This window comes from Prionailurus bengalensis, chromosome E4 (genome assembly GCF_016509475.1).
Source record: "Prionailurus bengalensis isolate Pbe53 chromosome E4, Fcat_Pben_1.1_paternal_pri, whole genome shotgun sequence".
Taxonomy (NCBI): domain Eukaryota; kingdom Metazoa; phylum Chordata; class Mammalia; order Carnivora; family Felidae; genus Prionailurus; species Prionailurus bengalensis.
This window is the reverse complement of record NC_057360.1, coordinates 65,128,073-65,149,727: the sequence shown is the minus strand read 5'-3', so window position 1 is coordinate 65,149,727 and position 21,655 is coordinate 65,128,073. Positions and strand designations below refer to the sequence as shown.

Genomic DNA, 21,655 nt, shown 5'->3' with positions numbered 1-21,655 from the left:
AAGTAATTCAAAGTGTATCATGACCTAAATGTAAAATGCAAAACTAGAAAACTTCTAAAAGAAAACATAGGAGAAAACCAACAAGACCTTGGGTTTGGTGATGAGTTTACAGATACAACACCCAAAGCATGACCATTGAAAGAAACAATTGATAAATTGGACTTCACGAACATTAAAAACTGCTCTTTGAGAGGCTTTATTACAGGAATAGAGGGAAGAGTCACCGACTGGGAGAAAATATTTGTGAAGAACATGTCTGATAAAAGAATTGTATGCAAAATACACAAAGAATCCTTAAAACTCAAAAATAATTAAAAAAACAAAAACACAATTACAAAATGGACAAAATATCTGAGGTGGAACATAACTCCTCAGTTGTTAAGTATGGTGACATCCCTCTGAAGGTTAGCATTATAGCACAATGGGTCAAAGGGGAACCTTGCAGTGGAGAAACCTGATGAACGCTCCCTCATCCACGTGGTCAAGGTCAACACCAACAGTAATAGTGTGTACCCTTGATATAATGTGATGAGAAGGGAACTTCTCCTTGGTGGTCTTCCTCTCCAAAACTCACAACCTTAGTCTAAGCATCAGACAAATCCAAATTTAGAGACAGTTTGTGAAATACATGACCCATAGTCCTCGCAACTGTCAAGGTCATCAAAAACAAGAATCTGAGAACATGTCATAGCCAAAAGGAACCTAAGGAGACATGACATCTAAATACCATGAGGTGTCCTGTATGGGATCCTGGAAAAGAAAAAGGACAGTAGGTAAAATCCAAGGAAATCTGAATGAATATGGCCTTTGTGAATCACAGTGGATCACTATCGGTTCATCAGTTGTGACAAATGTACATACCAATGTAGGATCTCGTAATAGGAGAAATTGGATTCACGGCACATGGAAACCCTTTGCACTGTCTTTCCAATTTTTCTGTAAATGTAAAACTGCTCCAAAAATTTTTAATTACTGACAAAAAAAGAAAGAAAAAGAAGAACCAGAGTGGCTTTGATGTTGGGAGTTTATTAGGGTGAAATTTACCATACTGTTAATTCCATAGGATTAGCTTCATGGTGTGCCTCTCACTGGGAAATTTCCGGCTGGCACCAGGGCTCAGGGCCTGGCATTCTTGTTGAGAAGTGGGAACATTAAGAGTCTAAGCAGCCAAACCTGCAGATAAGATCAAGCCATTTGAGGCCCATCTTAGACAAGTCTCTCTGGAAATACCCATCTTATTGAAAAATCTCACAATTAATATTTTGGCCCTCGTTTTCTCAGAAGTCTCTACATGGAACCCTTTAAGTTTGGCTGGTGTCTCTCAGTTGTGCTGAGAAAGGTATGGGGAGAGTCATGGCCGGAAAATAATGGTGTCAGCCAACCTTGTCCAGCTCCCTGTACATCCCAATCCAAGAAGAAACCCTCCCCTGATCCTTTATGTTCGGAATCAGATCCAGCCAACCTCAACTCCTCAATGAAGTTCTGGATTTCTTAGTCCTATTTTTCCCGGTTCGCTGCCCTCTAAAGCTCTTGCTAGAATATTCCAACAAGGTAATTATATCAGTTTTCTAAATCTGTTGTAATAAATTACCACAATCTTGGTGGCTTAAAACAACAGAGAGTCTGAAATCAATGTGTCTGCAATGCCACGTTCCACACAAGGCTCTGGCTTCTGGTGGCTCTGGGTATTCCTTGATTTGTGGCTGCATAAATCTCACTTTTGTCCTCATATGGCCTTCTGCTTCTATGCCTATGACTTCTCCTTTCCTGTCTCTTGTAAGGACACTTGTCATTAGATTTAGAGCCTGCCTTAATGTAGGATAAATCTCATTCTGAGATCCTTACCTTAATTATATCTGCAAAAACCTTTATTCCAAATAAGGCACATTCTGAAGTTCGGGGTGGACATATTTTTTTGGGGTGAACACCATTCAGCCCTCTAGTTCTGGCTCTGACATAGTATCCAAAGGTTGTGCCTGGTGAAGACCAATACATTGTTTCCTGTATCTTAAATGTCCTACAAAAATTGTTGCTTTTACCTTCTGTAAGGTAGTATAGGTTAACCACATGCCAACTTTCATTGCTTTTGCTTGAATTACTTCAATTAACTTTGGTAGCACTTGTTCCGAAGCCTTTGAATTTCAGAAGTCTTTTTTTTTTTTTTTTAATGAGAATGTGAGTTATTTAGGAAACACAATTCATGTGGCAAAAAAACCCAAAACCTTTAACAAATATGCAGGTCTAGCAGTAAATAATAAAAAGGGCTCCTTCTAAAGGTAATAAGCTTAAGGTCCTAATCTGCTATCTGTATTACATGACCAGCACTTAATGCCTGACTATTTATAAGCATGCTATCTATTGTATACTCTTCTGATAAGCATTAATTAACGTATTCTTCTTATAAGCATGCTACCGATATTATATTCTTCTGGTAATTCTTCTGATAAGCATGCTATATTATACTGCCAACACTTAGTACCTAACTCTTTTGACCAATACAAACAAAGAGAAGGGAGCTCCCACTAAAATAAAACCAGTCAACTCACACAATTGAAACTGCTCTATCTTAACAGCACTGGAAAATGTTTGTTTCATCAACACTTCCTGTGGGTTTTGTTCTAACAGATAGGAAGCCATCAGTGGTGTGTATGCCAGCCTCCACCAACCTCATTTTGAGGAGTTCCTGATCTCTACCCCCTCAAAAGCCAATAAACGCATCTGGAATGGAAAAAGAAAATGGTAGGAGTTTCTGGATAATCGAGAGAAGTAGTTATCTCGGAAGTTTGGGATGACTCTGCCAGTAGGAGTTAGTGGCAACAGGCATCACTGATTGGGACTTAATTAGGGTGAAGAATCAGGAAGAAAGACTCTGAAGAATGACTATCCTGTCTGGATAGAGGGGAAAGTCATACTAAGGAGAATTCCTTGGGGGAAGGGAAAAAAGGCAATACGTTGTGAATGACACTGGAAACCCAGGGTATTAGGTGTAGTCATAGCTATCATCAAAAGCATTCGCTGATGACTGAGGGAATAGGCCACCTGCCCAAAGCAAGATGAAACCAAAATGGGCATCTTGTAAGAAAGAGAACTTGGAGGATTCAGTCCTAAAACACTGATCTGCGTTTGAGAGACAGTGGTTTGAACGGCTGGTGTGCAAAGAAATTAAAAAGTGACCTGTTAGCCCAGAGTCGCGTAGAAGTCACTGCAGAGGTGGCCCGTGAACCCACAGCTGTGAGTACGGCATTCCCTCCACTGTCCATTCTGTTTCTGCATTCTGCAGGTCTGCTTCTGTCTTTCTCAAAGGGACAACCAATTGGAGGCACACACGGATTAAGGCGTACAAACTCCCCCTCCCACTAATGGCCACTGGTCCTCCCCAAAGCCCCGGTACCCAGGAGAGGTAATCTCAAGATTTACTAGATATATTGGTAAGTCAAATGTTTGCCAGCTCTTCCACATACACAGTTATCCCAGACGTCTGGGCCAATCTGTCCTTTGACATGCACATATAATTGCTTAAAATCGACTCAAGCCTACCATTCTACGTCTGATGGGAAGTCCCACACCCTGTTTTAATTTCTGCAAATTCACCAGGGTTCTTATTTTTAGGCTTGCTCTTAACTCTAGTTTCTTGATTCCATTTCTGCCTTGCCCTTCCTTCCTCTAGCTCCTGTCTTTTCTTGATCCCGTACCAACACAGAAAAGGAATCCAGCCCATTTCTCTAATTTGCCACAAACGCGCAAGTCTGCCAGATACTTGTTCCTCTAGCAGAAGAAGAACTAACAGAAGGAGAGGATGGAGAACTATTCCATTATATATATAGCACCACATGGCAAACTGTGTCAGTGTTGATATCTGATCATTCTTTAAATTCTTCAACAATCCCCACTCCTCGTCACCGTACCCCTGCACACTGCTTTATAGGTCACTGGCTATGGCATCTTGCTCACCCTGTCTCCACCTTCTCCATTCTCTTCTATTTCCAGAGGGCCACCCACATTCAGGGCATAAGAAATGCACAGCAGCTTTGAATCTCTTTGCTTATGTGTCCCTCAGCAAGCCATCTCCTGGGGCGTCCAAGAGAAGAGGAAGTGGGAACTCGACCTTGTGATGCAAATGGTCTAAAGAGGCATTTTGTTATTGAATAGAAGCTGTGCTCCAGAGACAAGGGAAAAGTTGTATGTCACACCACAAAATTCTGAAATTCTGACGCAAGAGGCTGAGATGAGATCCTAAAACCAAGATTTTTCCTGTCGAGTGAAACAGATGGCCAGAACTTGACCTCGGTTCTGTGAATAGGCATGTAACTAGGGGAGGGTTCAGGCTCTGAATCCATGAAAATGAATGTTTATTTTCTGTGCAAATGAGGGCGAAGCTTAAGTTTCGTTAGCTTCTCAGTAAATCCACCCTTGAGTCTAAACAGAACCTTAATGCCATGAGCTCTTTTCTGTTCATCTGGAACTCAGGCAGGTACACAAACATGATCATAATAGAAATCAGACTTCTCCCAAACTGGCCTGACATAAGGCACCCAGGTGCCCGGTTACCCATATAGAAAACCATTGTGTATGCAACCTTGACATTCATGAATGAAAAATAAAAATTAAAAACTGACATATTGAAATACTAGTTAATAGAGTTAGTGCAAGCTTCCTCACACTGACCTTGCTTTGAAAAGCCTTGTTTAGGGGCGCCTGGGTGGCGCAGTCGGTTAAGCGTCCGACTTCAGCCAGGTCACGATCTCGCGGTCCGTGAGTTCGAGCCCCGCATCAGGCTCTGAGCTGATGGCTCAGAGCCTGGAGCCTGTTTCCGATTCTGTGTCTCCCTCTCTCTCTACCCCTCCCCCATTCATGCTCTGTCTCTCTCTGTCCCAAAAATAAATAAACGTTGAAAAGCCTTGTTTAGTGAACAATCTTCTAGAAAAATAATAAGTTAAGTGAATACTGTTTTCTTAAAAAATATAATAATCCATAATTATTCAGCTAGACACTAAGCTAAATGCTTCTTTCATGCATTACTACATTTAATTTTTACAATAACTCTTTAAGTATGTATTATTTTTATTCTCCATTTTTCAGATGAGAATAGTGAAGTTGATAGAATTTTTATTTGTTCAAGGCATAGAGACCAGCTCAATACTCAAAAAAGGGGGGCCTGTCATGGCAGAGGTCAAATGCTGACCCTTGACTCATAGGAAAGTCCTTTGAGTCATAGGAAACTAAGTTTCTCCCTGAGAAACCCACTTCATCTCTAATACTGTGTGTGTGTGCGCACAAGCATGTGTATGAGAGAGAGTGTGTGTTCTTTAGATTAGAAATAAATCTGTTTCCTACAGACTTTGCTCAATCAAATGGGCTGTAAGGAGCAAGGCTAGTCTGTTCCAGTGTTACCCCTAAGCTTTTTCTCCCATGGGCCATCCTTTCTCAGTGCTTAGTAAACTCCCGTCTAGAATGTTAGCTACGTGAGCAATACCTTGTTCTCTGCTGTATGCCCAGTGCCTAGAATAGTGTTTTACTCTGAAGGGCAAGATGGAAAAAGGGCACATGATGAACACATCACTTCTGTGGTGTTCCTGGTGAAATGTAAAAACAGAACAGCATAAAATTTATGGATTATTGTATCAATGTTAATTTCCTGATTTTGAGAATTGTTGTGTATGTGACAATTCTTAACTTTTTCTTATTATTGGACAACCAAAGGAGAAACATTAATTAATTAGGTTAATGATAGTTAAATGAATCTCTCCCTAATAAGGTACATTAAATACTAAGAAATATGATTTTGTTGGGTAGGGCTGAGCTTTGGATAGTCACAGGTCATTCATAATATCTAAAAACTTTTTGCCCATATAATCAGTTTTTGTCCCCTTGAGGGTGGTGTTACCCCTACTAAGAATGTATGATATAAGAGAATATCCTTGCTTTTAGGAAATCCACACTAAAGTATTTAGGGGTAAAGGAGCATCATGTCTGCAACTAACTCTCAGCAGTTCAAAAAAAAATAGTAGATAAAAAATACACATGTATATCTATGCACACATTCACACGTGTTTGTGTGTGTGTGTGTGTGTGTGTGTGTGTGTGTGTGTGTACAGAAGAGCTAGAAAGCAAAAATGGTAAAATATTAACATTTGGTAAATCCCAGTGAAAAGTATATGGGGCATAAGGACAAAAGTGGAGCCCAATGAAATAGACCAGAGAGCCCAGTTGATTTTCAATAAGGGTACAAGGTCATTCAAAGGGGAAAGGACACACTTTTCAACACATGGTGCTGGGAAAACTGGATATGCACATGCAAAAGAGTGAAGATGAACCCTTACTGTATACCACATGCAAAAATTTTGACCTGGTCCCTGGTCAAAATGAATTAAAGACCTAATGCAAAAGCTCAAACTATAAAACTCTTAGAAGGGGCACCTGGGTGGGTGGCTTAGTTGGTTAAGTGTCTGACTCTTGATCTCAGCTCAGGTCTTGATCTCAGGGTCATAAATTCAGTCCCCATGTTGGGCTCCACGCTAGGTGTGAAGTCTACTTAAAAAAAAAACTGTTAGAAGACATAGGAAAAATCTTTGTGACATTGGATTTGGCAATGACTGCCTGGATATGCATCAAAGCACAGGCAACAGAAGACAAAATAGATAAATTGAACTTCATCAAAATTAAAAACTTTTGGGCATCAAAAACACTATCAAAAAAGTGAAAACGCAACCCACATAATGGGAGAAAATATTTGCAAATCGTGTATCTGATTGGGGATTGGTATTGTGAATATATAAAGAACTCCTACAACTAAAAAAAAAGGCAATTCAAAACTGGGTGAAGAATTTGAAGTCATTTCTCCAAAAAAGATAAACAAATGGCCAATATAAGTACACGAAAAGATGTTCAACATCACTGGCTAACCATGAGGGAGATGAAAATCAAAACCATCATGAGATACCAGCTCACACCCATTAGGAGGGTCACTAAAATTAAAAAAAAAAAAGGAAAATAACAAGGGTTGGCAAGGACGTGGAGAAATTGGAGCCCTTGTTTACTGCTGATAGGAATGTGAAATATTGCAGGGACTGTGGAAAACAGTTCAGTGGCTCCTCACAAAGTTAAACACAGATCAAGCAATTCCACTCCTAAGTATATACCCAAAAGATTACAAACAGGAACCCTCATAGATACTTGTACACCGATGGTCATAACATAGTCAATAACCAAAAGGTGGAAATAACCCAAATGTCCATCAACAGAGGCATGGATAAACAAAAGGTGGCATGTACGTACAATGTACTCATCCTTAAAAAGAAACGAAATTCTGATCCACACTACAACATGCATAAACCTTTAAATGCTGTACCAAGTGTAGTAAGTCAGACACAAAAGGACACATATTAAATGATTCCACTTATACGAGGTACCTAGAATAGGCAATTTTACAGAGATAGAAAGCAAACAGAGGTTACCAGGGGCTGGGAAAGAGGGGGAAATAGAGAGTTACTGTTTGAGGGGGGGACAGAGTTCCTGCTTGGAATGAGGAAAAGACTCTGGAAATACACAGTGATGACGGTTACACAACATTGTGGATGTACATAATACCCCTGATGTACACTCAAAAATGGCAAAAATGGTAAGTTTTCTACTAGGTGTATTTTACCACCATATTTTTAAGTACATGGAAACTTTTTTTTGGTATGATTCCTGAAACTTTTCTGTGTGTCCAAAATTATGCCCAAATACAAAGTTATAAGAATAAAAAGGAAACCTCAGAACCTGCCAGTTTAGGATGCCGTCATCACAACAGGTGGTACATATCTCCTCTGAGAAGAGCATGTAGACCTATAAAACTAATCCCAGATCTCCTCATCAAAGGGCTAGCTGTATGAAATCTGCACCCTAAGGAATCTAGCTCCTGGCCCAGGTGACCTTTCTCTCCATCCAACTGAGTATCTTTTTCTCACTTGGGGCTTCTCCTCTACTTAGGAGTTTCATGGTGCCAGAGGCTGACTCCAGATGGCGCAAATGGACTGAGGCCAGGAGGGCTTAGAGCAGCCTGAGTACACCCTCTCCTTGTCCAATTGATAGATTATGCCCCCCAATTTTATGTGCATATAGAAGAGCTTATTGCCTTGGGCTAGGTGCTGAGTCACAAGAGGCTTTAGCCACAGGTGAGGTTGATGTGTAGGATTTCTCTAGAATCGGGACATGGAAGCAACATCTGTAGATAAGAGAGAAGATAAAAATTATCCTACCAACTTCATGCTGACTTACGTTTACATGTTCTAGCTGCACATAGAGCTTACTGGAATTTACACGGGAGTTCCAAATAGAAGTTATATTATTTGTATGTGAGAGAAATTAAAGAGCTCATGGGGTAAGTTGTTTCTGCTAAGTCAATCGGCTGCTTCCATCAACTCAATTCTGAGGGGAGGGGTGGGGGGTGGGGTAGAAAACAAACAAATAAAAAAAAAAAAGAAGTTGATGTATTGAGAGTCGTGAATGAAAGCTGTGCTGCCCTGTCTGTCCCTTTCTCTCTTACCTGGTCCCTGGGCCTCAACATCCCCCTCAGAATGAGAGAATTTTCCATGTAGGATTTGGATTTGGCTGATGATAAACAAATGTGGTGTTAAATATTTCTTTTGGACGATGTCTTGATTTTCCTGAGTCCCTATCACACCTCCTCTTTGAGTAAGAAATAGAAAACTTGTATTGGTTGATGAAAAACACCTCCTTCGTGTCACACCCTTTCCAACCTCTAGTCACCTGGAGGGCCATACCTCCACTGGTTCAATGTCACTACAGCTGTCACCTAAGATGCTGAGATCCAAATCCTATGGACTTCCCTCCTTATAGGATGGAGATGGGAGTTTAGCCACTGTATATTCATCTCCCTCCCTGCCTCCCTCCCTTTCTCCCTCCCTCCCTTCTTTGTTCCTTCCTTCCTTGGTAGGAGCATATAAGGAATAAAAGCCTCTGGACAAGTATAACTGACAATACACATTCACCTGTAATTTACTAACTGTTACCTTTCAAACAAAGCACATCCAGAAAAACTCGCTTTTCCTTTCCCCAAGATGAGATCATCGTCGTAAGATTTTAAGTATATTCTTTCCTTATCTCCCAAGACCAGAGTGTCACAAATGGAATTTTCAGACTATCCTAATTCTTCTTCTACATTACCAATCATTTCTCTATAGAGTTTGTGCCCTAGTCAGAACTCACATGTGAAGAGAAACCAGAACATGTGCCTGCTTTGGGAAACTTACTATGGGAGACAAGAGCTTTTATTTTTACAGCTACTAATATTTTTACAACATTTTAAATATCTGACCTCATAATTAATCTCATCCAATCATTATACCAATTCTATGGGGTAGCTTGGCTGTCTTTAATTTCTATTTTATAATGAGGAAACTGAGGCACAAGGAGTATATAACTGAAGAGCACACAGAAAGAAGGGGGGGGGGCTGGATCTCTGAACAACGCTGGGGTTCTTTCCATGGTGGCTCTTTTCACATGGAAGTAACATAACCCAGGCCATGAGGACAGTCCAGCTAGATACTCGGGCAGCATTTTCTCTTCTGGGGGAAGAAATCTTGGAGGAGGTCTTCAGGAAGAGGTGACACCACTTGACCTATGAGCAGGACTCAGGAAATCAGAGGCTCCTTGTGTCCCGAATGCTCTGCCCCCTGTTTGCACAGTGGGGGCTGTTCCAAGGGCACAGCCTGGACACAGATGTGGTGTTGAGAGCATATAGGCAGCACATGGGGCTGAGCCCAGTTAAGCATTCTCTGTACACTTTTCAGACTCTGGGAGCAGATGCAGGGATCTACTCATCTTGCTTCTGTCCGCCCTGGACAAGCCTCTCAGATGAGCTCCCTCATTCCCCTGCTTTAGGAAAACTGCCACCTTCCTGTTTGGAGTGGCCTGCCTCTTTCTTCAGTCACTCCCGCCCTTTGCGTACAGGAAGCTGGTTTGTGAACCCACAAGACCATTTCTCATTCTCTTGAACCAAAAGGAACAGTGTTCCCATCCGGCCGGCCACACCAACTCTCCTTTCTCTGGCCCTGGTGCTCAGAAAACCACTTCTGCCATTTCCCTCTTCCTGGCTCCACGTACATGTCTCTCTCCCCCATCGACCAACAAACAAACAAGAGCAAAAAACTTCTAATGTCTCCCTGTTTTTCTAGCTTGGGAGCTTCCACCCAGGACTGGGTACCTACCTGAATGTGCCTCCCTCCCCTGAGTAGGGCCAAGGGGACCCTCCAGAGCTGCAGGGGTCTGAGCAAGGGGGGGATGCACACCACCCAGCCTCTGATCCTCTCCCTCCAACAACAGTCTTTTTTCTTTCTTTGTTTTAGCTTCTCTTTTGCTGTTTTCTCCTGAGTGTGTCAGACAAGGAGACAGGCTGTCTGTCTTCATGAGGGTACAGCCTCTGACATTTACTGTCAGTGTCTCCAGGTCTTGGTTCAATATGGAAATATGAAGGACTGGTACTTACCAGACGACTGACATCATTCACCAGGGTGTGTGTGTGTGGGGGGGGGGGGTGCTTTGAAACGGAAGCCAGCAGGAAGGCCTTCCATTTCTTGGCCTCGTTCCTTTAAAATGGAGCCTGCTGGAGACCTCTCAGGGGGAAAGCAGATGAGCAGGGCCGGTGGTTAGTGGAGCTCAGAAATGCCTGCTCATGGCTCAACCACTCTGAGAGCTTATCACTGCAAGATGAGCTGGTGTTTTTGACCGTTATCCCATTTTACGTAGTTGTTTTTTGTTTTCTTGCTTATGTATTTGTTTCATTTCCATCCACAGTAAGTCATGGGTGAAAGTTACGGTTCATAAGGAACGCTCATGTTGAAATAGCACATGCTAGTGAGGAATATAAAAACGATCACTCAGGATTCACCTGAAGACTCTTTAAAAATAAAAGACAAGAACTGTGAAAAGTTTAAACTTACGAAGAAGTGGAGAAAAGTTACAAAATTACAAGTCAAGTGTCATGTGTTCTCTATGCCATATTTGTCATAATTGTTCCCTATCTCTTTAAAAAAATTCTTTTTCAGGTTTATTTATTTATTTTGAGAGAGAGCGCTGGAGCAGGATGAAGGCAGAGAGAGACAAGGGAGAGAGAGAATCCCAACAGTGCAGAGCCCAATGCCCGGCTCGAACTCATGAGCCACGAGATCATGAGCTGAGCTGAAATCAAGAGTCGAACACTTAACCAATTGAGCTACCCAGGCACCCCTTTCCTGTCTCTTTTTTTAAGGTTATAGCATTTATGGACATAATCAGGAACTCACCCATCCTTCCCTTCCTTCCTGTGTGCTGTGCCTGTTATTCCTTTGCCTATTTATACATTAGCACATATGTCTATATTTACAACTATATGGTATTATTCTAAATATACATCTGTATTCTAGTTTTGAAATTTATCCACATTGATCACCAAAAGGATCCTAATCTAATAAATATTCTGTAGAACATCAAGATGTCTTCAGCAATTAAGTAAATCTTTGGAAAGTAAGTACTTGGAAACTAAGCATGAATATTATTTAAAAAAAAAACAGCGTGTGGGGTTTTCTTCGACTCTAACCCTCAGAGCCATAAATCAAAATCATCAAAGGAATTGTGTGTTCCTGATGTAGCAAAAAGTAGTTAAATTTCAATCTTCATTTTAATGCATCTATTTTTATCCCTTAATGAAATAAGTATATAAAATGTCATTACAAATCTGTCCATAAATCATGTTCTTTCCCACATAATTATTTTAAAGTTAATTCAATAATATGGAGCACTTATTAAATGTGGACAAGTCAAATTTTTCTTTTTAGATATACATTAGATATATATCTAACATATATATGATAAAGATTTTCAGGGGAACTCGGGTGGCTCAGCTGATTGAGCATCCAACTCTTGATTTCAGCCCAGGTCATGATTTCACAGTTCTAGGGGATTGGGCCCTGCATCGGGCTCTAGGCTGAGTGTGGAGCCTGCTTAAGATTCTCTCTCTCTCTCTCTCTCTCTCTCTCTCTCTCTCTCTCTCTCAGCTCCTCCCCCACTCCTGCTCTTGCTCCCCCCCCCAAAATAAATAAGTAAACTTAAAAAAATAAAGACTTTATAGAATTAACTTACAATGTAACCTTTAGTTGTAATATATTGATCTAAAGTAACATATTTTATGGAAAATATTTTATATTACACAAAAATATACTGTAAAAAATGATTTTAAAAACTACTCAGGGAATTATTGATATTATATGTTACTACGAATGGAGTTTTAGAATTAAAAGAAAGAGACATCACAATTGATTTAGGCCAACCTAAAATTATACAAATAAGACAAAGATCTTAAAATGTGTTAATTCCCATCATCCCATTTGTGACTCAGATGATACTATCATCTAAAACCCAGCTGACTTGCTGTTAATCACTAGTTGAGATTTCAGAAAAATAAACTCCCTAAACCTCCAAACCCATGGACTCATGTACTAAATAAATGATTATTGTTTCACGGGGTTTGGGGTGGTTTATTGCACGGCATGGTTAAGTCGAGGTGAACGCTCACGTTGCCACAGTAGCCACGGTGGCTTTTGTTGTTCACGACCAGGAGCCCTAACTCAGGCAACTTCCTGGACTTCTCATGACCCTGGATCCACCCGGATCCCTCCATTCTGTAAGCAGTTGTACGGCTCTCATTATGAATCAATCAGAGGGATAGATGCTGGAGACTACGCTGTGGGGGAAGCCACAGCCCCAGATGTTCTGGGACTTTCAAGTCTTACTTATAGTGTGTGATCAACAAAAAAGGGGGAACTGATACATCAGCACACGAAAAGTTTTTACTGGAGACAGAGGAACAAACACTAGGATGAAACGCTTATAAATAGGTTGGTGAATCAGATTCCGGTCAACATAGCTAGCTTGTTCCCAGTGTCAAACCCTACTCCGCGTCCTCTTGAGATGGGCTCAATCCATCCAACTTCGCAGATACCTTCTTTGAGCTCCTAATTTCCCTAGCGGATGCCTTGATTCCAGGGGAAGGGCTTCATTCTAACACCCAACACCCAACATCCAGGACTTCCTTTGTCGACAACCTGGCAACTTCCTCAAGACCGGAGAACTGGATCTCCACTCTGCCACAGGCCACAGAGTCTCCATCTCACACTGTTTCGAAATCCACAACCACTTGAACCGCTGACTGTCCTTGGTCTGCTGGTGACACTCCAGCCCTGAGCCTGGAAGGGAACGGTTCCTCCAGCAGCTCCGCAACGATGCTCAGCTTACAGAACAAACAATCCAGTGCCACAATTCCTTACACACATCAGGCAACAGAATGTCCCTTTAGGAGGGTGTAGCTTCTCTTTCCTTGGAGGCATGAACAGGACAGCTCGGCGGGAAGGAGAACGGTTAAAAGAGACAGGAAGGACTGTATGACTGAAACGACATAGCGAAGTAAACACATTTATTTCTAATCATATCCCGGTTCAGGCAATTAAATCAATAAAAACGCTGTCCTCTGTTGCTGGAACAAAGGCGGTGTCCCTAAACACATAACTAGGGAGCCAGACGGGTGGGGGGCATTGCTCCTGAGACCCAAGGAGAGCTCGGTGGAGAAGCTTCCCGTGGGTGCCTTGCTCCTCACCAGGAGGAGATGTGACACAGTCAGGCAGGTGGCAAGCCTTGTTGGGAAGACATTTCCCAACATCCCCAGGGGACAGGAGCGTGGCACCTTGTGGTGTTGCTGTTGCTGCTGCTGTTTTAAGGAAAATGCGAATGAAGGATGACTTAGAAGTTACCCACCGCTGCAGGCCAAGCACCTCAAAACCCCCCAGCTTTGAACACAAGCCCTTCGTATCTCACGCTTTCTGTGGGTCAAAAATCAGGGAGGACCTTCACCTCAGGCTTGACCAGGAGAAGACCCTGCGTCCACGCTGGCCCACGTGGCCATCGTCAGGGTCCATTCTGTTGGGTTGGGGGCCTCTGATCCTCACCGGCTACTTCACTCCTCACCACGCGGGCCTTTTGACACCACATGGCGCCTGCTTCCCCAACAGGGAGCAACCAGCACAGAGGGGGAAAGGGCCTAGCATGGAAGTCAGTCTTCCTGCAGTCTGATCTTGGAAACCATGCACCTCGGTTGGGCTGTATTCCCCTCAGTACAAGTGAGTTAACCCACAATCAAGGAGAGGAGAGTTATTTTGGGACATAGTTTTAAAACCACCACAGATGCTGGGGAGTAACGATGTGCCTGGCATAAGGAAGGCCCAGGATAGAGAAAGGAGAGTGGGGTGCTTACTGGGTGGGAACACCATTGCCTCTGACCTGAGGGGACAAAAAGGGACGGGCAGCTTTTACTAGAAAAAGAGAAGTTACTGTGGGGTTGGGGCGTTCCGTCTGTGATCCCTCCCAATCCTTCAGTCTGGGTCACAGGGCAGGGAGGAAGGAATACAAAACCTTATAGGGAGCTTTGTGAGGTCACTGAACCCCGATCCTCAGTTTTTCCACCTATGAAATAGGGATTAAAAATTATATGAGTCTAGAAAGAGTTGGTTTGAAGGTTGGGTGAGGCCAGTTAAAAGCAAAATGGACTTTGTGACGGGCAAACGTTACAGAAAGTTAGTTTCCGTTAGCAGCAAAAACAACGCGTTAAATGTCCTGGCACCCTTTGTTTTTTTTCCTATTCCTGCCATTAAATACAGCCTCATCTTCTCAAGTTCGAGACGCTCACCCTCTCTATCATGTCACTACTGCTGATCAGGTATTCAAAACACTCTTGGGCTAACCACGCTATTTTGCCCCAGGTTCGTACATTAGCAAGGTCACAAATCACACACAGGGGATAATTAGATCACAGGGACTATGTCATTCCCCTAATTCCTGCTGTACTGAGTGAAGGGCTCACTCACTCTCTCCCTTCCTTCCCTCTCCCCACCCTCCCACTCCCGACAGGTGCTCTCCTCTCTCTCAGTATTAAAGTCTATAATCTCCCCCTAGCTCCCTCTCCCTAAATTCTCTCTTCCTATTCTTTGTCTAGGGTGAGAATTTTAAGAAACCTTTGTATCTAAGGAAACAAGAGTACATGCTGTTTTCCCATTTCCTACTATACAGCAAAACTCACTCACTTCAGGACTTCATAGAGCTTCTAGACTGTGCCTCCCTTGATTAAGTTAGCCGTTATTCTCTAATTTATTTCCAGACCATAATATTTGTTAAATTTGCTTTCCTAAGCAAGAGAGAAAAACAGTTGATTTTATGATGATTAAGCCCTCTTCTCTCAGGAGGCTTAAGTGGAAATAAGTCTATGGTAAGTAATCCCGGGATCCTGACGTTGCAGCCATGGGGGACACGCAGTGGGAAGCTGGTCCTGGACCCAAGAGCTGCACAAGGGGAGGGCAGAGGAGGGGGTCTCGGGGCGTGCACACTGTTCCTCTCATCAGATGTGCTCTGGCTCAGAGCACGGGTCCAGCACAGCCGAGCCATGGCTCCGGAAGAGCCAACGCAATGCCCTCACCGCAGACACAAGTGTCCCGTGGGAGACGTCGCAGAGCGTGATCGGCGGTGGGGGATGTGGGGTGCTCTGGGCTGTTATCAGTTACCCTGGATGAGTCAGCTGGGTTTCCTGTTCCACGACTGGTGTTTGCTGCCTGTACACGGATGAGATCTGCGAGAAGATGGAAACGGGGGTTGATGTAGGACACTTCCTCTTCTAGCAGGACAGCTGTGCCAAAACCTGCGCCTTCACACAACATGTGCTTCTATAGTGACTGAGCTTGAGCTGGTCCCCTCGTGCCCGGTTCCATGTCTGTGCCAGTGAGGAGCCTGCTCCGGGATGGCTGAACTCTGGATGGGGAGGAGGAGGACGGGTGTGAGAAGGGGGGTTCTGTGTCTTTACAGAGGCAACGAACATTCTGGAACAAGAGAAGGATTCCTTTGAGGGATGTTCTGATGCAAAACAATCCTTCATTGGGGAGAGAAGGGATGGGTCTTTGGGGTCAAGCTTCCTCCCTAAAGGAGTTGGGAGCCTGGTGTTACTGCCCTGACCTGGTAGGCGCTGACTTCTAAAGATAATGGCTACGCTGCGGTGACTAAGCCCAAGGTGTGGGCCTCAGCTTCACTCTGTTCAGACATGATTTGTGTTGGGTGAGAATTAGTCACACATTCTCTTTGAAATTAAATGCGTTGGCTTAATTTTTTTTCCGGCTCTGTTATAATGGTATAAACCACATTTTACTTTTCATTCAATTTTTTTAAAGTTTGAGAGAGAGAGAGAGAGAGAGAGAGAGAGAGAGAGAGAGAGAGCAGGGGAGGCGCAGAGAGAGAGGGAGAGAGAGAATCCCCAGCATGCTCTGCACTGACAGCAAGGAGCCCAATGCAGGACTCAAGCCCATGAACTGTGAGATCATGACCTGAACTGAAATCAAGCGTTGGATGCTTAACTGACTGAGCCACTCAGGCACCCTTAAACTACATTTTTTTTTTAAAAAAGACAAAGGATGGGTATACCTTTCACACACATTCTTTATTGTTGCAAACATTACTTTGGGAAAATCACCCCATAATTTTCTGCAGCATCGAACTATAGGAACTCAGGGGAACCCACTGTTTTCAATATGGGCACTGATCTTATAAAGCCCTGGACAGTTGTGGAACGTCCTGGCAGGGGGAATATGTGCAAAAATTCAGAGATCTATAAAAATGAGTCAGCTGTTGGGTACAGCTTTAGGGAATGGGCCTGCTACAGTGAGCAGGACCCCCAAAGAGAGGATATCCAGTGGGGCTTTCTGAGAAGCAGGCCCATGAGAGTGTTTTCCTTGAACCTCATGGCCCAGATGGGATTCCATGGTGTTCTCAGGGAAGCCAGATAAGGCCAAAGATAAGGCAGCTGCAGCGAGGAGGCAAAGCTTTCACTCTTTCAGGTAATGCTCTGTAAATATGAGGATCTCCCTTCTTGGCTCCTCTACCATTAGGGTTCCCTGAGCTGCCTGTCGGACATACACTCTCAACCCATCCTCAGTAGGGACACTTGGACTGCCCTTGAGACCGAATCCTAACCACTAGACCACCAGGGAGCCACCACTTGGACTGCCCTGGAGCGGGAGAAGGCTGGCTGGTGAATTGGCAGATTCCCCAATCTGGCTAATGATGATCATTTAATGTCACCCTTTTACAGACAGGAAGACATCTGGCAAGTTCTGCCCCTTTTCCACATGAGGCCAAATATCCCTAAAACCTTACACCTTTCTTACAAATCAGTACAATTTCCCCCTTCAGAAGGCCATAGTGATAGGAACTTGGAGGTATCCAGACTGCATCTGGACAAGTGATCACACTGAGGAAGTAGGCACCCAACTGTTGACGGACAATGAATTCAGCCATGCAGAAATGAGGAAGGGAAGGCAAGACACATGTTTCTGCTCAGGCTTCACACACGCTAATTACCCAGATCCGAGATAGCCAAAGTGAGTTGGGAAGTGGAGCTGATACATTTAGTTCCCCAAAGAGGTCTTCAGAGAGCCCCACGCTCGTGAATGCGGCACGTACGTGTCACTTCACAGGTGGTGGAATGAGGTGGCCGGATGGGTCAGCCTCCTTACGCACATGTGGATATATGAGACTCACCAAGGAGACCGCTCTAGTGCAAGCTTCAGTAGAACCGGAAGAAATCTCATGGGTCTCCAAGACAGGTGAGCATGTTAAGGCAGAGGATATTTCTCCTGGAATGTCACGGTCTGTTACTCTTGTCACCGAGCAGAGGAAAAGTGATGAGAAGTGGGAATGTAGTTTTGACTGTGTTTCCAGCACATCCTGTGCACCAGCCATGCTCTCTTGATGTTCCAGAGCTCAGGATCTGCCTAGCATTCAGGCGGCTCTCTCAACCCCTCACTCCAAATAGGTATTATACAGCCCAGTTTCCTTCCATCAGCAAACCAGTAATGATGAGCCACCCTCTACATTGTCGTTCCCGACCAGCTCTCCACCTTCCGAGCAGTGCCTCTGGAGGTAACCTCCGAGATTAGTAGAAGGCATGGGACCATGATGATGAAAATGAACTTCAAGTCAGGGCAACTCTAGACTCCTCACTGAAGCCACCACCACATCCTGCAACTTTTTCTGGGTAGAGAATAAATCCAATTTTTTTTTTTTGAGATTATGAAATACCCAGAAGACGACAGGCAAACTGCCATAGATCCTAAGCAAGAGGGTTTTTGCGAATAGCACGGTGAAGAGCATCCTTGACCTCCTTGTTCCTCAGGGTGTACACCACCGGGTTCAGCAGGGGGGTGATAACGGTGTAGGTCACCGAGATCAGCTGGTCCTGATCCCTGGTGTTCTCCGACTTGGGCTTGAGGTAGGCGACGGAGGCACAGCCGTAGTGGACGACGACCACCGTGAGGTGAGAGGCGCAGGTGGCAAAGGCCTTCTTCCGGCCCCGGGCGGAGGGGATCTTGAGGATGGTGGAGACAATGAGGACGTAGGAGATGAAGACCAGGCCCATGGGAACCACAATAACGAGTGAGCTGATGATAAAATTAATTATGTCATGTAGAGTGGTATCAGCACAGGAGAGTTTCATAACTGGGCGGATGTCACAGAAATAGTGGGCCACCTCTCTGTCACAAAAGGGCAGTCTGAATACAGAGGAAATCTGAATTATGGCCACAAACAACCCAATGCTGCAAGCCCCTGATACGAGCAGGGCACACGCCCTCTTGTTCATGATGACCGTGTACCTCAAGGGGTTGCAGATGGCCACGTAGCGGTCGTACCCCATTGCCGTGAGCAGGAAGCAGTTGTTGATGGCCAAGGTGATGAAGAAGAACATCTGGGTGGCACAGCCAGCCAAGGAGATGGGCTGACTCAGGCCTGTGAGGCTGCAAAGCATCCGCGGTACAATGACCAGTGTGTAGACAGTCTCAGAAGTGGAAAGAACACCAAGGAAGAAGTACATGGGGGTGTGCAGGTGACGAGCAAAGCTGATGACTGTCACAATGATGACATTGCCAGCCAGAGTTAAAAGGTACAAGGTAAGAAATATCACAAAGAGGATGATCTTGTGTTCACGAAAGCTGGAAAAACCCTGGAGAACAAATTCACCCACCGCGGTATGGTTCTCTCTCTTCATCGATGACTGCTGTGTCTAAGGGGTCGAGACTCAGTCAGTCAGACCGGGCCAGCACCCAGCACCCGCTCAGGACTAGAAGAAGGGGCAACAAGGACCTGCCCGTCAGATGTGCCAGGTTAATGGGGCCTCCTGCGCCTGTAGGTGAGAGGCGGAAAACACCCAGGGCAAGTTGGGAAGAGGTGTCCTGGTTTGGTGTTCGGAAGGAGCTGGAGCTAAAGGAATAGAAAACTCATCAACTTGAGACGAACTTTCTCGTGAATTACAACCTCAGATTTTTGTTTACCTGAAACAAATCTGTCAACCTCTTCTACCTCGTTGAAGCCACAATTTCGACCATCTTCTTCAAGGTCTTAGCTTCTGCGTTGCCAAGTGGGACATCGCTCTCTGCTCCGAGGGGTCCGAGCGTTTGCTTTGTCCCTGTTGCGCTTGTCTGCATCTTTTCACAAATCATTCAACAGCTTCAGACCTGACTGCCTCCCGACAGGAGTTTTCAACCAGACACATTCCCCTGTTTCTTCAGCACGGACAGAGCCAGGCCCTGCCGATGGGCACCCGCCCACTGTAGGTCAGTCGCTACATGTTGTTCCCTAACTGGTTCTCGAGTCCCGTGTGTATTTGCGTGTTTTCCGGCTTGTGCTTGGCCGTGAATTTTCACAGGTAGGCTGACTCATGAGTAGACGTCGAGCCTCTCTTTTCTAATTCCTTCAGAATTATAAACTGGGGACCTTTGAAGAAACCAGTTTGCATTCTCTCCCTATTCCCTATCTGGGGAATTTTAGAGACCAGTATTTTAAAAAAGAGTAGTAAAATGCTAATAATAATAGAAGACAAGAATGGCCCCTTATGGCACTTTCTGGTTTATAAAGAGGTTTTGTATGTATTATTTAATGGCATATCAATCTCATATATTAGATAACTATTATTCCCATTTTGCAGATGGAGCATCTAAGACACTTAGGGTTCAGTGGTTTGCCCCAAATTAGTACATCATAGACCCAATCTTCCCATTTGAAAGACAATGTGATTTGTCCTGTCCCACAACTGCCCAAAGTAGCCTCATGGCTACAAAACAGGTGAGAAAGAAGACCGTTTTTTTCCAGATATCTTATTGGAAAGAGCAAATGCATTTTCCTCACTCTGGGAATGAGTTTGCATGGGGGAGAAAATGGAAAATCTGGAAAACATTGGGAAACTAGAAAAAATTTTGGGATGTTTTCCTTGGTAAGTAAATGGAATATTAGCATATTAGTGACAATGAGTGTCCATTCTCTTTGACTTAATACTTCTACTTCCAATTATTTATTTTAAAGAAATAATCACAGAGACATATCAGGATATATGTATAAGAAGCGTTTAGGAGATTATTTATAATAATATGAAAAACAATACAAATAAATGAAGAATGAATTATAATATATCCATCTGATAGGAATTATGCAACAAATACATGTCTAATAAGTGCACACATAAATACATGTCTATACAATAGATATAGATAGATAGATAGATAGATAGATAGATAGATAGATAGAAAAAGAAAGATAGGCAGTCCATAATTTTTCAAAAAGAAAAAGAAAAGAAAAAAGAAGGAATAAAGGAAGGAAACCCATGGAATGGTACACACACCACTAAAAATGGGTTGGAAGTAAATATACCAAAATGCTAAAAATATTTTTTCTGGATAGTAAATGGAGAATCTCAAATTATTTTTCTTTTTATACTCTCCATTATAATCCAGATTTTCTTCTTAACAGTTTCTCTTCTAAACATACCAAAAAATTTGCTAATTGTTCAATTCTTCTTCCAGGGAGACTCTACAATGAGGTTGTGCAGAAGATTGAGGAGAAAAGGTAAAAGTGGGTTAACAGACCCTAGAGAAGAGAAAGCTGACGGTCTCACATGAGACTAAGTTGGTCTCTGAACAGGCACTTCATAGAAATTTGGGCACCCAACAGCCAGATCCAGAGGAGATTAACTTCATTAAATTTTTTTTTTATTTTTAATTATTTTTTTAAGCATATTTATTTATTTTGAGGGAGAGAGAGAATCCCAAGCAGGCTCCTTGCTGCCAGTGCAGAGCCAGACCCAGGGCTCAAACGCACAAAACCTTGAGATCATGACCTGAGCCGAAACCAAGAGTCACTTAACCGCTTAACCCACTGAGCCACCCAGGTGCCCAACTTCGGTTTTTAAAGAAAGATTGTAGTTGGTAAAAAAAAAAAAAAAAAAAAAAAAAAAACTTTTTGGACAGTGCTGGAAGTGAAATGTGGTACATGAGGCACTCATCTCGGGCACAAAATGTAAGGGAGCACCAAAAATACTCAGCAATCAAGATGAAGATAATTAAAAAAAAAATTTAGCATTTATTTATTTTGGAGCAAGACAGAGAGCGAGCGGGGAAAGAGCAGAAAGAGGGAGACCCAGGATCTGAAGCAGGCTCCAGGCTCTGAGTTGTCAGCACAGAGCCCGATGCAGGGCTCGAACTCACAAACAGCGAGATCATGACCTGAACCGAAGTCAGACACTTAACTGACTGAGCCACCC

The 21,655-nt window shown here is 43.5% G+C and overlaps 1 protein-coding gene across 1 annotated transcript; it reads right to left on the bottom strand.

The window, feature by feature from the left end:
• Nucleotides 1-18,178: 18,178 nt before the first annotated feature.
• LOC122475741 (olfactory receptor 10J1-like) lies at nucleotides 18,179-19,858 on the bottom strand. The gene has a single exon (XM_043567831.1). The coding sequence runs from the start codon at nucleotides 19,109-19,111 to the stop codon at nucleotides 18,179-18,181; it is 933 nt and encodes a 310-aa protein (XP_043423766.1). The 5' UTR covers nucleotides 19,112-19,858.
• Nucleotides 19,859-21,655: the final 1,797 nt, after the last annotated feature.